The sequence below is a fragment of the Pleuronectes platessa genome, chromosome 10, assembly GCF_947347685.1.
Source record: "Pleuronectes platessa chromosome 10, fPlePla1.1, whole genome shotgun sequence".
In the NCBI taxonomy this organism is placed as follows: Eukaryota; Metazoa; Chordata; class Actinopteri; order Pleuronectiformes; family Pleuronectidae; genus Pleuronectes; species Pleuronectes platessa.
The window spans coordinates 25,915,570-25,934,276 of record NC_070635.1 but is presented as its reverse complement, the minus strand read 5'-3'; the positions used below and the strand labels follow the sequence as shown (position 1 = coordinate 25,934,276).

At 41.9% G+C, this 18,707-nt stretch overlaps 2 protein-coding genes across 8 annotated transcripts in view; one reads left to right on the top strand and one right to left on the bottom strand.

Moving 5' to 3' along the window:
• The window catches only part of ubr5 (ubiquitin protein ligase E3 component n-recognin 5), a 37,271-nt gene extending 36,902 nt beyond the window's left edge, over nt 1–369 (bottom strand). For 5 of the 7 annotated variants that reach the window (XM_053431714.1, XM_053431718.1, XM_053431720.1 and 2 more), the window contains exon 1: nt 111–368. In XM_053431714.1, the coding sequence (XP_053287689.1) occupies nt 111–172 (62 nt within the window). In that variant the 5' untranslated portion in view covers nt 173–368. Of the gene's footprint in view, nt 1–110 lie in introns of all 7 variants that reach the window. The other 2 variants (XM_053431715.1, XM_053431719.1) reach the window with 1 other exon arrangement.
• A 14,635-nt stretch (nt 370–15,004) lies between these two features.
• LOC128449801 (Krueppel-like factor 10) lies at nt 15,005–18,283 on the top strand. The gene is made up of 4 exons (XM_053433107.1): nt 15,005–15,137; nt 15,907–16,128; nt 16,935–17,772; nt 17,999–18,283. Exons 2-4 carry the CDS (start codon nt 15,916–15,918, stop codon nt 18,250–18,252), a joined length of 1,305 nt encoding a protein of 434 aa, XP_053289082.1. The 5' UTR covers nt 15,005–15,137; nt 15,907–15,915; the 3' UTR covers nt 18,253–18,283.
• The last annotated feature ends 424 nt before the right edge of the window (nt 18,284–18,707 follow it).

The following is an 18,707-nucleotide window of genomic DNA, read 5'->3' as shown; positions in this document are numbered from 1 at the left end:
CGCATGACAATGTGAACGTCGATCATCAATACAGCTTGACTCGGCTATACCAAGCTTAACACACAAATATCGAATTACATTCTTCTTTTCCACGGGCCGCAGTGAAATACCTGTCATTGAGCTGATCCTCGGTCCCGGGCAACGGGTGAACCACGAAGTGTATAGATGTCATGGAGTCAATCCAAAATCACACACAAACGTGTGGACGATGTGGAAATTATTTATCTATCAATTACTGTATATATGTGGATTCATAGGCGTCGTTTAATGGCGAAAACCCTCGAGTTGCGATCCTAGCCTCCTCACCCACACGCCGCCATCTTAACTCTACCAAGCTTCTTCTCCTGTGTGTTGATTAGTACACATGTAACCGCTCCGCTGGTTGGAGCTCGAGCACAAACAGGAAATGTGTTAAATTGGATGGGATTGGCCTCGAGAAGAAAGGCAACACTAATGTAATCTCAAAGACCCCGTGACACACCGAAGTCTTTGTTTTCACCCCCATTCCTCTGAAGCATCTCTTCGGTTATTTTCACTATCCAGCACCTGCAGTAATTTGCAGGTTTATTACTGCACTATAAGGACAGTTGTCTCTTCATACGCTAAGACAATAGAATACAAAGAACTTAACCAATACGATTTCAAAGTACAAGCTTAATTTATCATTAAGGGTTTTTAAGATTGAAGACTTCTAGGTTTGTGTAGTTACAAATCAGTGCAGTATATATTTACACACGCTATTTCACCGCATTTCATTCGCATTTTTCTAGTATTATTCTGTGACCCCTATACAATGACTTTGTTATATATTTTTTTATTTTTTTTATTGTAGCTACAGCATATTGTATATAACAGTATATTTCATGTTATCTGGTTATAGTTTTAAATCTTAATTTTTTTACTGCATATAATATATATATGAGATTATCGTAACCATTTTATTTGCTATTACTATAGTTTATTTTATTCTTTTGTTTTGCCATTACGTTTAAATTATGTTTTATTTTATCTATTGACTTTGGTTTTATTTTTATATTTGTTATAATTTGTTGTCTTTGATTTTAAATGATATTGTATTATTTACTTATTGTCCTTAATGCTTTGCATTCTTGTTTCTATTTGTCCTTATGGTGAGGCACTTTGTAACAGCTGATTTGAAAGGTGTCATATACAAGTATTATTATTATTATTATTATTAGAAGTATTAGTAGTAGTAGTCATAGTAGTAAAAATAAAATTGATAATAATTATTACAATCTATGCCATGATGCACAACAATGGCTTTTGACCAAATAATTGAATGTACAAAAAAAACATTCTGTGACCCTTAGATTAATATGGGGCCACCAAATCTTTAGACAGCAATGTGGCTATCCGTGTCACATAATTAATTTAATTTTGGGAAGTTCACAATTCAAGTTGGGCCACCTACTATGAAAAACTCTGGAAGTAAAATATGCCCATGATTATTTAAACCATGTGAAGCTAAAGAAATGATGCCGCTAAATGGAAGAAAAAAACAGACATGCTCCTCTGATTGATGTGGGTTCATCATCAAATCTGTGTGCAACTGATAAAAGAATAGACTTTGCTTGATTCTTGGCCTGCTGGATGTGAGAGGGGGAGCTGGCCAAGATATGGCAGCCATTAGTGAGGAGTGAGGGGGCACGAAACAGCTCGGATTAAAGGATCATATCGAATCACTCTAATGTACTAATGATCCAGAGAGTTTTGTGGTTCTTTGGCTAAATAGTTATTCAGACACTTCACTTCATATATATTTACCTTCACCTTGAACAAGATTTCATTGACATTAAATAGAAAAAAATATTCAAAAGCATTCTTAAGATATGGTGCCGCTAAATATGTTAATGTGAATTAAAATCAAAGGGATATGGAGCTAACAATTTGGTTATCTTTCTAATCCACAGACTAATCCAAGAATCCATTGAAAGCCTTTTCTTTTCACACCAGCAGATGGCAGGGTTTACCTGAGATCCCGAATTAGTCGCAAGAAGCCCTTCAAAACTAGGATGTAAGTAGGGATGCACCGATATGGAAATTCTTGGCCGATACCGATACCGATATTTAAAATAAAAATCTGGCCGATAGCCGATAACGATATTTGTTTATTTTCTTTTTGTTGTTATTCATTCACCCTTTTGTGCCAGAAAAATAATTAAATCATTATTTAAAAAGCACTATTTAAAACATTTTCAGCCCTTCATCACTCTTATCTTTTAATGAGCACAAATTGAATCAGATTTATGAAACACTCTTTGATTTAACTCAACTTTATTTAACAGAGACATATTATGCCCATTTTACCGCAAGTTGAAATGGTTCCTTGGGATCTTAATGAAATGACTGTAACATATTTTGGTCAAAATACCACAAGGATAATTTAAAACAGCACCTTTTTACCCTGTCTAAAACAGCCCTGTTAAAGTATCATTATAGAGAACGCTCTTCTCATTGATTTACGGTAGCAGTATTGCCCGTTTATTAGATGTGTTACGGCTTCTGTGTGTATGACGTATGTTGTCAATTCCCTTGTTACCTGTGCATGAGACGGATGAATAGAGCCGGTGCACATGATAATAAAGTACTTGCTACGCTCATACTTTTTACGCCAAGTTACACTGCGTGAGTCAAGATAACTTAACAAGCCCTCCTCAGTTTGACCTGCTTTTAGTGTCGGGCAGATATCACATCGCGTCAACACCCACCGTGGCCCTTCGCGATGCTTGTTTTAATTAAACAGTCGGATTCCCCTGGTCCACACCAGTTCTCAGTCAGCTGCTAGGCGCCAGCCGAGGCGCACCGCAGGGTGCCCCCCCGCGCGAACAGAGGGTTCCCCCAGCGGTCGCCGTAGCTGAGGTGATCCGCGAGAAGGGCCCGACACGCGTCCAGAGTGGCCGCGGCTGACCGCGTACCCAGTCCCCTCCAACGGCCCGCCTTCCGCGCCAGCGATGGACACCGCCCCGCGGTCCAAGAGAAAGAAAGCCCCCGCACCAGCGACGCCGTGAGGCGCCACCGGATGAGGACCTCCCGGTGCCGCACACTGAGCCTCCGGCGGCGCGAAGAGGAGGGCGACGGAGCGACTGCTCCCCCAGCCGCGGCACGTGCCCAGCGGTTTTACCACAAATATGAACATCGGCCAATGATATCGGTGAAAGTCAAGTTTATTACCAATAAGCCGATATCAGTAAACGAGGCGAATATCGGCCGCTACCGATGTTCGGCCGATAAATCGGTGCATCCCTAGATGTAAGCATTGCTTATCTGCACTACTCCTCAGAGTATGTGTACTGAGACTTCAACAGTCACCACAAGAAACATACAGACAGACCTCAAGAGCTAGGTAACTTGCCAGGATAATATATAAAATAAATTTAAGAATAATATATTAGACTTAAATTGTCATTGGAACTGGAAGGTTTCCTGATGAGGGATACATCAGAACGATCTGAAATGAAGCTCGCGAAAAAGAAAAAAACTATTCATTGCCCCAGGTTGGGTTCCTTATTGGTCTGTAGCACAAGTTCACACTTAGAACAAAGAGAATTTTAACCAAATGATTGATCTTGATATTGTTATTTCTCTATCTAGCCTGACCTGCAGCACCCACTGATAAGACTTTAACTGAACCAATGCAAAGTCTTAAAAAATCTTTTATATAAACTTGTCATTACCAAATATTTCTCATGATACACAATTTTTTGTTAAATCATTTGAAACCATAAAAAACATTTGATTTTAGTACATACTTACATAATATGAAATGTTAGGCATTGTCAGTTACATGAACCATGGTGTTTGAATATCAAGTGACTTTAATATTGATTTAAATAACAGTGTTCTCAGTGTCAAGGAGACAATCCATTCTACAAATGCCACGTCATGTAACCAGCAGTTACAAAAGCTAGGTATTTCTTTCCTCTCTGTTTACTGAGTTCAACAGAAAGTTTAAAGAGGTCAGTTTTGTTGGCTATTTTAGGAATCTGGGCCGAGGATTATCAAAAGACCTCTGGTGTTAGTAAATATGGGTCCAAAGATTCCGAGCCAGGAAACTGCACCATCATGCAAACAAAGGGAGGATTGGACTTTAAAAAAGGAGGAAAACACAATAGGAGTGGTGTAGAATCCATTTAATAGCGTAAATTGTTTTAGCTTTTTTATGAATATATTTTTTAATTCAGTTTAATTTCCGTTTAATAGTTACATTCTACCATATAGGTACCATACAGATCCAAAGCTACACCTTCACCACCTGGTTATTGAACAATCCTTTCCACTTATTTATACATTATACTGACATCTGCTGTGGATCAGGTCCTGACAAAGTTACTCCGAATGAGGTCACATGGTCACTAGCTGGAGAATAAGACATTTAAATAACTCTGCTTAATGTTATCTATAATGTATCTATACTAGTCTAGGTGACAACTAACCTCGAGGGGGTAAGATCCCAAGCCTTTTAACTCAGGCAAGGCAAAACACTCACTTCTGCTCCACATACAGTCACAGATGCTGCTTCGCTTTGAGGGCATTATGTTTGCCTGCAAGCATGTGAGGAATGAGGGGAAGCAATGAGCTGTTGCTGGCTGCTGTCTTTTGAGGCTCTTTTCCTTATTGGAAATAGACAAATATCCATTTCAGCAATGGTAAAAATGTAAGAATCAGTTTGTGTTGGTGCGGTCTCATTTGCCATTAGAAATGGAGCTGAATCTCCTGGAGCAATCATAGTATTATGCAATTCATTCAAGATTATGTAAAGTTCTGCCTAAAAAGGCAACACTACTCTATCTAGATAAAACTGATCAAGAAACTAGGACTCCATGTTATCATTCTTATAAAACTAGGGCAACCTGATAGGCCAAAGATAAGTAACATGGCAGATAAACCATGAAAGTATTAGTTATTTTGTGCCACAAATACTTATAAATAAAAAAATTACCAGAGACATGGCAAAACAAATGCTAACCTAGCCCACCATCAGTGACCACGTGTTTTCAAAAACAGTTTTACTCACGTATGTGGGTGATAAAATGCTACTGTTCTGTCACTTTTTGTTTTGTCTCTACAACATGTGACTCAATTTAAGTGATGCAAGCTGATTTAATGTAACTTAATAAAAGTCCATGAGGACGTCGTCATAGTTCACCTTATCATAATGTTTTTTATATATGGCTGAACAAGTTTCGGTGTTTTCTGTCGTTGTGAAAAAACTAGCATGTAAGTCTACGTGTGCCCCCCCCCCCTTGTTTATTTATATGAAAATATAACAATGAGAAAAGTTTAATGATAAAAAAAAGGGCAAAAAGATTTTACCACAAGTTAACTATGCCTCCTGGTCAGCTTTGGTGAAGCAAATTCCATGTTACTTGCATAGACGGTATTTTTTTGAGATTCGTCATAATTCCTTCCGGTGACTCCTCATAGAGAATGGCTCGTTAATCGATGTCCTCCATCTCCAAGGTCCACTGTGATCACGTTCCCTGTTCCTTGAGCTCTTTGTTTTCAGCTGCGTCTTCTTCTTCTTCATTGTCAGGTTTATTAGCTGGTGGCAACCAACATCAAGGTACATTGCCTCCATCAGCTACAGCTGTCCTGCACCCTTCCAGGAGGTATGTTTGCTACACAAACGTTTGCTCAGGTCATTATCTTGCCCCGCCTTTAAAGTCTATGAAGTTATGCAGAGAAGCTGTCAGATAGACTGACATATAGCATCAGGTAGGAAGTTAGATCCAAATATATTATTTCTCCTGGGCTGTGGATGAGATATTTCTGGGTGCGAGGGTCATTATTTCTTCTGTAATACGATTTCATGCGTTAATGTTCGCTTAGTACAGCTTAATTATAAGTTAGCTATTTCTCTTTGCCTACATGCTTTTGAAAGTTTTTTTTAACAGCCATCAATCTACCATAGGCTGACAGGCTGAAGCAATGGTTGATGACGATGACGTGAAACAACTGGACCTCATCCATCACATCATGTTCAGTAACAGATTTGAGGTCCAGGTCTTCACACACAATGTTAGACAACACTAATCACACTATTCCATAGTTGTATCATGCAATGTGTAGAATATTTTTGATGCATGTGTTTATTCATGTTGTACTTTAAGTCCATACACTATGGTCCTCAACTAAAGCAGACATACATGCACATCTCCTGAAAGCTGGTTTATGTGTTGCTGCTTTCGATGCTTCTAACTAGAGCAGAAAGGAAAAAAACGAACAAAAATAAAACATATCTCCCAGTGAAAAAGCGTGACACACACTTTTAAGACAACGACAAAGATGTCAAGAGTTTGTTAAAACTGAAATATAAAAAGCCTGTGATTAATTCCAACTTCTGACAAGAATTAAAGGGTTTTTGCATGATAACAATACTGTTAATGTTATTGCTTTATGCCAGCTGGCAAAAGATTAATCTCTAGCGCTTAATATTTAGTTTGTATATTTTAGATTATAGGACAAGATGGTGAATTTTCTTCTGCACAATTTAGGTTACCAATACCATAAGTTGATAGCAGGTGTGAGCAGCCACCCGCGGATGTTAGGGACATAACTTCAGTTGTGCAGCTTAGCGTCATCAAGTGTTTTGGCCACACTTCAGGGTACGCTGAGGATAAAGGTACTGTAAATCTGACTGGCTACTGGCTTGTATAGCAGTACAATGAAAGCAATGTGGCCCGCTCAGTAGATCAGACATCCCCTCTTTGCCTTTGGCAATGCAGCAGTAATTAATACCTACCTCCAGTTGTTATCTGATATTAGGGACATATGTGCAATTGTGGGCCTTGGTGTCATCAGGTGTTTTGGCCTTTAATCACAAGACACCCTCTTCTAAGGCAGGCCCACCACAGGTTGATCAGACCTGGGTACATGTCCCTGTAATGTACTGGGATTTGTTGGACTCAAATGCTCGACTCGGAGACAGAGATGATAAGGAATAACATTTAATGGAAGATTATGGTACACCGAGTGGCAGTCCAGTAACAACACAATTCCAATAAGGGTCAGGCAGCAGCAGAAGTCGAAGGAGATGCAGTCCAGGTACGGTACACAGGTGAGGCAGTCCATTAACAAACACAATTCAAATGAGTGTCAGGAGTAGCAGGGTTCGGTGAACATCCAGTCCAGGTTCGGTACACGGGTTGACAACAGATGAGCAGGCAGAGGTACAGACAGGGAAGAAGCAAAATCAGAGTCGATTACGCGGACCGGGGTCGGAATCACTAGAAGCTTAATAATAACAGGAATCACTGGGACGCTTGAGACACGGGGTAACAAAGACGAACTGGCAACGTGACACAGGAACACACAGATTAAATACACTAGGTGATGAGGAACAGGTGCAAACAATCGGGGAGGAACAGACAATCCACCAGGTGGAGCACACACAAGGGAGGGAGTGAGGAGTCTGAAAGGAGGAGAGATTGGTAAAGAATCACAACACAGAACAGAAGAATTTCATTCCTGTTGTCCGTGATGGTCAAACAGCCTGTACAGATGTGTCTAGGGGACCCTGAGAGGGTCATCTACAGCCATGTCTTGGTGCATTTAAACTCCTCTTTAAGACTTGAGATTAAAATAAATTAAGATAAATTACAGTAGAAGTGTTGTAATTGAGAACTCACAATAGTCGAGTAGTACGTCAAATAAACCTTTAAGTATGTGGAGCAGTCATATTTGCATAGTAAAAGTCCAAAGCCTGAAAAGACGAGAAGAAGCTGCTCTTACTCTTAGATTTAAAATGAACAGCAGTTTAGTTGTTAATTTCGAAGTTCAACTTCCTTACGTTAAGGCTGCAGCTGGACCCTTCTCACTGCACAGCTGAAAAAACAACAGAAGACCAACATCGCAGCTACGATCGCATTATCGTCAAGTGCGAAGATGTCTGTTGCACATGCTCCCGCTGAAGGGCTTCTGCGCATGTGCGAGGTCCATCATCTTGGATGCAGCTGGGTACTCTTGGTCCCGAGTGATCCAATCAAATCTCAGCCCTAAATACATGTGTGAACACACCCAAATGTCTCTTCAATGCATCTTGAGATCTGATCACTAAGATCACATTATTTATACGAATGTGGCTGGTTGTCTGTAGAAATTTTCGACAATGAAATTTTGATTTTTGTGACCCGACAGTGTTTAGAATTAAAACAGCCTACGGGTCATGCTTGACTCGAATGACATCAGTGCGCATGGACACAATCAAATTTCAGCGGTTCAAGAAGAGCAGGGATGTGCATTGCGTTCACAATTAAATCTTTATTTAATAATGGGAGGACTAGAATGGGAGACCTGAGAAAGGGAAAAATTATGGACAATTATAAATAAAACAATTAGCCTTTTATTTCTGAATGTTTATAAAAGCTAAAACAACAAATACTGCGACCACAGATACAACACACTAACCTAAAGAGCGTGGACCATTATGTAGGCAGCATACTTACTATAGGGAGATTCTATCAAAACCCCCAATAGACACCACCACGTGAGCACACTGATCACTACCACTGCAACTCACACTGCAAGAACAAAACCACAATATACTGTTCCAGTGACCACCACCCTTTCGGCCTCCATGCAATGTGGTGTGAATCCCAAAACTATACTCCCTGTGGCTCGTCCAGCTGCCTAAAACAATGAAAATAGTGAGAGTCAGTTGGTTCAGGGTCACACTAAATTATTTAAAGCCATCATAAACAGTCCATCAGGAATGTGATGCATGATGTGTCGGACCGATAGGATAAAATCAACTCAGAAACCCATGGTCAGACAACACTGGAATTAGGCAAAGCAGCAGTCTGGCACTTAATCTGCAAAGAGGGGGAGACAAGGTAATTTATCAGGTTGCAACCAAATACATTAGAGGGGATCACCCTTTACGCTGCTATTAAATATAACCTTGCTCAAATGGGGCCCTACTTTACAGCGTCCATGGATGGCTGACTCTGCATTGTGGCTCAAACAGGGGAGAGGCGAACCCTGAATCTTCACTCAACCATAGGGCCACAGAAATCTGGGTCGAGAGACACAGCCACCCAACTAAATAAATAAGACACCTCATTAGATTTCATCGGGTAAATAAAACCTCTTTCTCCCAATCTCCCTTACCTGCACAAACCCAGCAGTCACCATCTACCAGGCATCATACAAAGAGGCAGTAATTGCCTGCACCTGTCCTTATAAAGGCGGGGAGGTCTCCAATCCCATCTACCAGGGGGGTGCTTTAACTCCTAGCTGTCAACCCTCACGTATACAGTATATTTAGATTATGTATCAGCATATGAGCACAAGCAACAACAGACACAAATATTTCATTATAATTATAAAGAAACTAACAAGGCAGTTATGAAGAGCTAAAACATTATTGCCATTTAATAAATAAACAGCAATTTGTTCTTAATCTTAAATGAGAGTACAGGAAATGAACCCCCCTTTATTAATTACCTTTTATATTGTCCATCATACAAAGACACAATATCAGTATGGTTTCACAAAGATAGCACACAGCTTTCTTTCAGATTCTATGATCCTATGATCAAAGGCACCAAAGCTACATTGATGGTGGTTGCCATCTGCCAATAAACCAAACAAAGAAGAAGAACTTGACAGAATAGTCCCACCATAAAGAACAGCAGAAAGGAAGGAATAAAACAGCAACATACCAATCCTAATCCTGGGTTTCCTTGTAGGCACTACAGTCACTAAAAGTGTCAGAAAACTATTCAACCATTACCTCACATCCAGAGAGAGAGTTGAAACTTAGATGACAAAAGCAGTGTTTTAGTAGTTTCCACTGATCTGAGCGACTCAGCAACTAGCACCTAATATGCGGAAGCCAATCCAATGGCCACTGTTGTGTCAAACCCTGCAGAACAGAATAAGACCAGTGTGACATGTGACACTGACATGGCAGAGGACAGCGAAGCCTGCAAATCATCATCAATTCGTAGGTTTTCAAATCAATACTATTACTGCTGGAAAAATGCATTGCAGGCTGTGGGAAACCTGGCAGCTGTACAGCAGAAATATCATTATCATCTCTTATAAAGCACTCATTGTAAATGACGGTTTACACCAAGGATTGCATACCAGTGAATTGAAAACACATCCCTGCCTGTGAAGCGGCAAGGCACTGGAATCATCTCAGCACTATAGCATATGAAATTCCACCACAACTGGAGTGTGAAGTTGGTCTCTTAATAGGCTAGAACTGCTCAAGGGCACTGGCACCAAAGCAAGTAATCATGGGAGGAGATAATGAACATTATGCAGTTCGCACAGATCCAGGTTGGAGTATCGTGGGATGTTCATCACCTAATCTCGAGTTACAATCTATCACTAACATGTGTCACAGCGTTGTCGTCAGAGAACTTCCTCCAGTCACCCATCAGACGCTATCCGGGTCTTAGAGTCTGACTTCAAGGACGTGAGTAAGGAGGGCAAGGCTTTGTCTCAAGATGACATTCTCTTCCTGAATATGTTAAAAAATGGAATTCAAAGAAATGCTCATAACCATTGTGAGATGCCACTCCCCTGTAAGGAGAGACCACACCTTCCTAACAACAAGCAAATAGCCATTGTCCGGCTCGGTCATCTCAAGAAAAAGCTTTTGAAGAATGAAAAATATAAATGGCGTTACATGAAGTTCATGAACAAAGTCATGAAAAGGGTGATGCAGCGGCTGATCAGCATGAGGGGAAGGAAGGTGAAAAATGGTACAGCCCTCACCACGGAGTTTATCACTCTTAAAAGCCAGAAAAGCCCCTGGTCATTTTTGACTGTTCAGCAAGGTTCAGGGTGAGCAGGCTTAATGATCACCTACTATCAGGCCCAGATCTGACAAACAATCTAACTGGTGTCCTCATGAGATTTAGGCTGCATCGCATTGCACTGATGTATGATGTAGAAAAAATGTTTCACCAGTTCCACGAGTCTGAAGTTGACAGATCATCTACGTTTCCTCTGGTGGAAGGGCGGAAACCTGTGTGCAGAGCCACAGGAATTCTTTATGAAGGTCCATCTATTTGGTGCGGCATCATCGCCAGGATGTGCCAACTATTGACTAAAATATCTTGCCAAGGAGAACGACAGCCGGTATCCCCTCGCCTCACAGTTCATTATGAGAGACTTCTACGTTGATGACGGCGTCACAAGCATAGCAAGTGTAGATGAAGCTATTCAGCTTGCAAAGGAAGCTCAAGACATCTATGCTACTGGTGGTCTGAGACTTCACACATTTGTGAAAAAGTCAGTGCTGGAGAGCATTCCCCCCTCCGAGCGTGCCATTGAAGTAAAAGCTCTTGATATCGCCTTCAATGATTCAACGTAGGAGAGAGCCTTAGGGATTCTTTGACACATTGAATCTGACACTTTCAGATTTCACATCTGCATTAAGGATCAGCAAGCAACTCGTCGTGGCATACTATCCACTGTTGCTTCCATCTATGACCCGCTGGGGTTTATTGCTCCCTTCGTGCTCATTGTGAAAAGAGTGCTTCAGGAAACTTGTAGGCAAGGTACAAGTTAGGACGAACCTCTCCTCAGTGAATTAAAACCAGTGTAGGAATGGTGGCTGAGTGACCTTGCAAATCTGGAGAAAATCAACATACCTCGATGCCATTTGCCAGTTGATTTTGGATGCGTCTTGAGAAAAGAGCTAAACAACTTCTCTGATGCGAGCACATGTGGTCATGGTCAATGTTCTTATTTGAGGCAAGTGAATGAAGATGGAAGTGTTCATTGTGCTCTCATTACAGCAAAGTCCAGAGTAGCAACTATCAAGGTTACAACTATCCCCAGGTTAGAGTTGGCAGCTGCAGTTGTCTCAGTTACAGTAAGTGACACCTTAAAGGAGGAGCTAGGTCTCAGAGACATTTATGAGTACTTCTGGACTGACTCCAAAGTAGTTTTGGGGTACATTAACAACGAGGCACGACGCTTTCACATGTTTGTATCAAACCGGATACAAAGGATACATTTGAGCACAGCTGCAGAGCACTGGAGATATGTCCCCACAGACAAAAACCCTGCAGACCTGGCTTCGAGTGCATTGTCATAAAGGACTTACAGAGACAAGTGAACCGAGAAGAGATTAAGTTGCTCAGCAAAGGGAATCATCTTCCATCTCAGAGTAAACTATATCAGATGGATGCTTTCCTTGACCAAGATGGAATCCTCAAGGTGGGAGGAAGACTAAAAACGCATTTCTCCCTTCCTCACAGAAACATCCAGTGATAATCCCAAAGGATCATTCCATTACCAAGATGATAATTGCACACTCCCATGAGCAAGACAGACATCAAGGAAAGTGTCTTACGATTAATGAGATCAGATCTAACAGGTTCTGGCCTCCTGGAATAAACAGAACTGTTGCGGCATATATGTGTCAGGGTGTTAAGTGTAGGAAACACAGGAGAGCTACACAAGAACAGTGTTTGGCCGATCTGCCGCCAGACCGTGTAGATCCATCACCACCATTCACCTATTGTGGAATGGACGGTTTCGGCCCATTTTACACCAAACAGGTCGTGGAGAAGGCAGATGGTATGCCACACAACGAGTGGAGATGGCCAAAGTTGTAGAGACAGTGACTGATTCAGATGGAATGGTAAGAAGGGTGAAGATTCGTCTTGGAGAGCAGAAAAGGGAAAGGGAAGGACGGCGTTCTAGCAAGCCCTCTATCGCCTCGCTGTTGCATGAAAAGTATTCTCATTTGTTATTTTTTAGCACCTGGCTGAGAAAGGCACAAGTTCTTACGGTGTGTTCATATGTCACGGCATGTATGAAGAGAAAATAAAGGATTGTGAACCATCAGTGAAAATGAATCTGACCATCATTCAGCTGGGGATGCTACACTCAGTAATACCAGCATTTGGAAAATTGATTATGACAGCCCTCAAAAACCTGGGCAGGACTTACTGTTCGGCAGACATCTACATGGTTTTGAGTGTACTGAGTGTGACATTACCGTTGTTACGCTTCTCAATGGCCAATGACGGCGGTGGACTGGTGGCAGAAAATTGAACTAGGGGCCGAAAATGACATCAGACTGGAAGGTCTCTGGTTTGACTCCATGGAGTGACAAAACAACATACCTGGATGGACAACACCTGGATCTGTTAAAAGTCCAAGAGGAATCTCCCTAGCCCACTGTCTAAGTGCCCCTGAGCAAGGTACCTTACTCCCCCAACACCTGCTCCCCGGGCGCCGTGCATGGCTGCCCACTGCTCTGTGTGTCCTGCTGTGTTCACCAGATGGGTCAAAAGCAGAGGACATATTTCCCCATTTGCATGTAATATGTCTGTGCATTTGTGTGGGATTAATACAATTTATCTTGCATGATTTTCTGGAACCTATATGGATGTGGCTCAATCAATGGGATGTGCAAATTAATCTTACTTTTAAAGTATCAGGCAGGTGCGAGCAATATGAGCTTGCCACATTGAATACCTCAAAACAAAACGCTAGGATTTTACTACAAGCTTATGATTATGACACCATTTCATCTCTTTGGGAGCAAAGTATCACTAACAGGACCTTTCCGGAAAGATGCGAGGCATACGGCTTCATGATGTAGAAAAAGCTAACTATATTTCTATCTAAAGCTTTAATCCATATTTTCGCCCCGGCTCGTAAACGGAGTGATACCAAAAAAGTCAGTGTTCCAATGTAAATCAATAGAAATACTTCTGAATGCTACCACAACACAAACTGTTAGATACAGACTGTCCTCTGTCATCTGTTACAATGATGGCCATAGAAATCAAATTGGACATGTTTTTATATGTTTGTTAAAAAATGATGTCATCATCAAAGCTGATGACCTTTCTATATCTGTCATAAAGTCTGGTGGACAACAAGACATTAACTACATTGGTTAAATTTACTTCTATGAAAGATGCATATAAATACACAAATATTAGCCACCTTACAATAGTCCTACTATGTAGTAGGAAAACATGACCATGTGTTGTTCTTATTAAGATGATCATGGCTTAAAATAATTTTCAGCACTCTTTGATTGATAAATAAATACACTGGTGTGTGTGTATGTGCATGTATGTAGGCATACAGCTATTTGAATTACATAAATGTTTATATTGGTATTTGTATATTTTTTTCTGGTCTGTGATACATTTTTTGTCTTCAACTTTTATGTCATTTTTTTTTAACATTGTCACTCTTGAAGAAAACGCTACAGAAACGTGGTTATTTTGTGGTTTCCACCTCCGACTTCAGTATTTCCATTTCTGATGTTGTGAAATTCTTCTGTTTTTACCTTTTTGGTCTATCTCTCATAACATCTCTGTTCAGTACATGGCTCTCTTCATGATACTCCAAACTGATGTACTTATATGGAGAAATAGAGGCCTGGCAAACGATACCAATTGGCTGTAAATACGCAGTGGTTGACTTAGAAAAAGGGACAACAGACTGGAAGGTCGCTGGTTCAAGGCCAAGGACTGGCAAACTACCCTGGGCTGGAGGATGGACAAGACCTGTATCTGTTAGAATCCCAGAGGACAGATAGACTCCCTCTATTCCACTGAACTAAATGCCCCTGAGCAAGGCACATTACTCCCCTAACATCTGCTCCTGAGTGCTTTCCATAGCTACCCACTGCTCTGTGTGTGCTGTGCTCACATGGATGGGTTAAACGCAGAGGAAGCTTTTCCCCATTGCATGTAGTGCTTGTGTGTGCATGATTGTGGGACAATAAAGCAATCTTAATCTTGGGAGTGTCTGAGGCACAGAAAGCTGAAGTAAAATAATGGGATCCTTAGGACATGTGGGGGACCGCTGGGGACTGTCCGGCTCTGCACGAGGATGTTTCCAACACAACCTCAGTGGGACCACACCGCCTCCACGGGGCTGTCAGCCGCCTATCACGCACCAACTCCGTCTTCAATTGGTCGGTACCTCACACACCTTTTCTCAGCATTGGGCGACACCATGGGCCCCGCCCCTCTTTTCCGGCACCGCATTTGAAACGTTGGAATAGATGACTGTGGACGTCTGGACGAGGCTGAGGAGCAGATCTGCTTTCAAGAGGTCAGCACGAGGAGCTGCCGAGCTGTCAGCTCTTAAACCTGGAGGGTTCTGAACACACTTAAGATGTGAGTAGAGAGTGATAGTTCCTTCTACGTCACATTTCATAATGGGTTTAAGTAAACGTGTTTGATGTGATGGATATGATGATATCCATTTACTGTGTGTGTGGGGAGGGCTCATTAGACTCTGTGGTGTGACTGTTTGTGTAAGCAGCACAGCTGGTGCTTCTGTCCCCCGTGGAAGTAGGTGAAAGTTCCCCAGTGCAAAATAGCAGCAGCTGATCATGCTCACCTCACATGCTCCTCTACTGTTCTGCTGGTGATGACAGTGATCAATAGGCTGTGTAACACTGAATGGATGTTTATGAGATGCTGAGACATGACCTGCCTACATAATGCATGGATAATTGTGTGCAAATCCTTAAATCCAGCCCAGTGTTTCAAGACTATGTGATGTATTGAACATTTACCAAATCTAAATGTTTACCCTTATCAATGATGCTAAAGCCTTTATCTTTCTGATGTTCTCCTTTACACTTGATATCTATTGTACTTCTGTCCGGCCTGGAAGAGGGATCCCTCACATGTGGCTCTCTCTGAGGTTTCTACGTATTTTTACCCTGTTAAAAGGGTTTTTAGTAGTTTTTCCTTACTCTTGTTGGGGTTAAGGACAGAGGATGTCGCACCATGTTAAAGCCTTATGAGACAAGTTGTGATTTGTGAATATGGGCTATACAAGTAAAATTTGATTGATTGATTGATTGATACATCTAATAAAGGAACTCTGCATTGTCTAGTCCTGTGCCTAGAATTATTTTTTTTGCTCTCATACCAGATTTCCAACATGGAAGTTGAGGAGCTCCAATCAGACATCCAGAGTGACCTCCAGCCTGCAGCTATGGGTGCAGCCGATTTGGAGGTTCTGATGGCCATGAATAATCACTGGAAAACAAGGACTTTTGGGTTCCAAAACTTCAGACCCCTGACCCCATCCTCAGACTGCTCAGCGGAAGAGTCTGCCCCTCCAGAGTCCAATGTTGTAAAGGAATCCCCTTTGGTAAGTGTTGTGACACAAATTGGCTAAGAGTTAGGACAACGTTTTTGCATACCTGGTCTGGACTAATGCTTGAGGCACAAGAGTACTTTGAAAAGTTGTCTGTACTATGCTTCTACTGGAAAAGAATTCCAGTAGATTGCCTCTGCCGGCGATGATATAGTGGCAGTGGCTGCAATGTAGTCTTATTGTGCAACAACAACAGTTCATGAACTGTGACAAAAGTATTTTTGTCACCATTAAAATGTTAAAATTGTTATTCTGTGCCTTTGCTACGTTTCTGGCCACAATCATGAAGGAGGCCCCCTCTGAAGTGTTATGAAACTTGGGTTGTTGCAGGAAGATGGAGGTGGAAATATGAATGAGAGTTGGAAAGAGGAGTTTGGATTTTACTGAGAGGAACTATTTTGGCAGAATTTTTTTCTCACCTCGACAATATTAATGAAGGATTTGACTTCAATGGCCATCCCTACTTGTTTGAGCCTGAGTTTACAGACTAAGAAGTCTGACAAATTGAGGAACGAAGGAGGAGAGAAACAAGCAGAAGAGAGACGAGCTGCTGCATGGTTGTGAGTGAAACTTCTTGAGCGAGACATTTGCTAAGTAGCCAGACTCTTAGCAAAGATCGGACTGTCGCAGTTGCCCATAAGATTACATTGTAACCACTGCTGTCAAGTTGCAGCTGCAGACGGAGGCAATCTTTTGGACCTATTCCAAATTTTTTCTAAGTACCCTTTATTGACAATCACATTTCAAACATAAGGCCCAGGTTGAGAAATCTGAGAATTTTTCCTTTCCTTTCCTCTCAGTGTATGACACCTCCATACAGCCCACCCCACTGCGAGGGCACACATCAACCCTCGGAACGTCTGACTTGGCAGCCAGCAGAAGATGCTAATCTGGTCGCAGACACTGCTGCTTCTCAGCAGAGGTTCCAATGTACCAGTGTGATCCGTCACACGGCAGATGGTCAGCACTGCTGCTGCCAAATCCATCCTGACACTGAAGTTCATACTAAGGACTTCAAAAGAGATTTGAACTTTGAAGATGGGCTGTACACCAGACACTCAGAGAAGATTATTGTAATGCAGTTTGACTCACCTCAGAAGCCTCTAACTGTGACTTACCTGGAAGTGGGGAAGGAAAACCAGACCCAGAAGAGCCTTTCAGGCCCAGCTGATAAATTCAACATACCTCAGCGTGTCTCTCCTGTACCTGTCTACAGTCAAATTCTCCCTGTCTCTTCTCTGGCCACCACTGTTGTGCAGAAGCCTATCACAGCTTTTGAGAGTCAGATGCAACACCAACTACTAACACAACAACACACACTACAGAAGCCAAAACCCCACACTGGTTCTTCTGCCCAGGCCTTTGTACTTGGGGGTCAGGTTGCACAAGGCCCCCTAATGCTCCTTGTCCCTCAGCTGGTCGTTTCTGCTCTGTACATTCAGCCAGCGCTGGTGACACCTGGTGGCAACAAGTTACCTGCCATCGCGCCTGCACCTCGTTGTACGTTGCTGCAGCAACAACAAAACCCACTGCAGCCAGAGGTGTCCCGTGTACGAAGTTATGCATGTTCGCATGAGGAGTGCAGCAAGACCTACTTCAAGAGCTCCCACCTCAAGGCCCACATAAGGACGCACACAGGTAAGTGATCCGAGATGTGGATAGTAATTGTACTGTGATTGCAGTGTCAGGAAAGTGTATATCTTTTAATCATGTAACCCAGTCACATGTCAGCATCTGATGCAGACAATGATTAAAAGAGTCATAGCAGGTAAAAACAATATTTTATTATTCATGACAAGAGATGAGATATAAGATGTTCCTCAGTGACGATATATATCTTCCACTGTACTCTGTGTTGCATCAGGTGAGAAGCCCTTTAAATGCAAATGGCAGGACTGTGAGAGGCGATTCGCTCGCTCTGATGAGCTGTCCCGCCACTGCCACCGCCACACTGGAGAGAAGAAGTTTGTCTGCCCCATGTGCCTCAACTGCTTCATGCGGAGTGACCACCTGGCCAAGCATGCCCGGAGACACCTAGCAGCGAAGAAGATGCCTTGCTGGAGGTTAGGGGTCACCCAGGCTTCTGGCCTGCCTGCTCCTAATGAAGCCAACGACTGAGGAATTACACTGAAAGAATCAAATGTAAATAGATTTCTTAGAGCAATTTCCTTTTTTTTTTACTTCCCCCCCCCCCCCCACCAAATGTGTTGCATGTTTAACTCAGTGATATTGACATGTGCATGTTGCATGATAATCTATTTGTTACACTGCAATTTTGCCGAGTTGTTTTGTGAGGCTGACATTGAACCCTTTATTAAATCTAAAAACCTTTATTCTCGGTCATTATTAAATTGTGTTAAGAATTTAAAACACCTGTTACTCCTGGAATTTAAGTCTGATCTGTATCTAGATGTTATTTGGATAATGAAAGTTATTTCATTGCCAGGTATAAAAGCCATGGAATTACAAATTATCCAGAAAAGATATTTCACATGCTATCACACAGCACAAACTTAGAATAACACATGTATTTTTTTTATAGATCCTATACGGTTTTGAACTTTTAGTCGGTG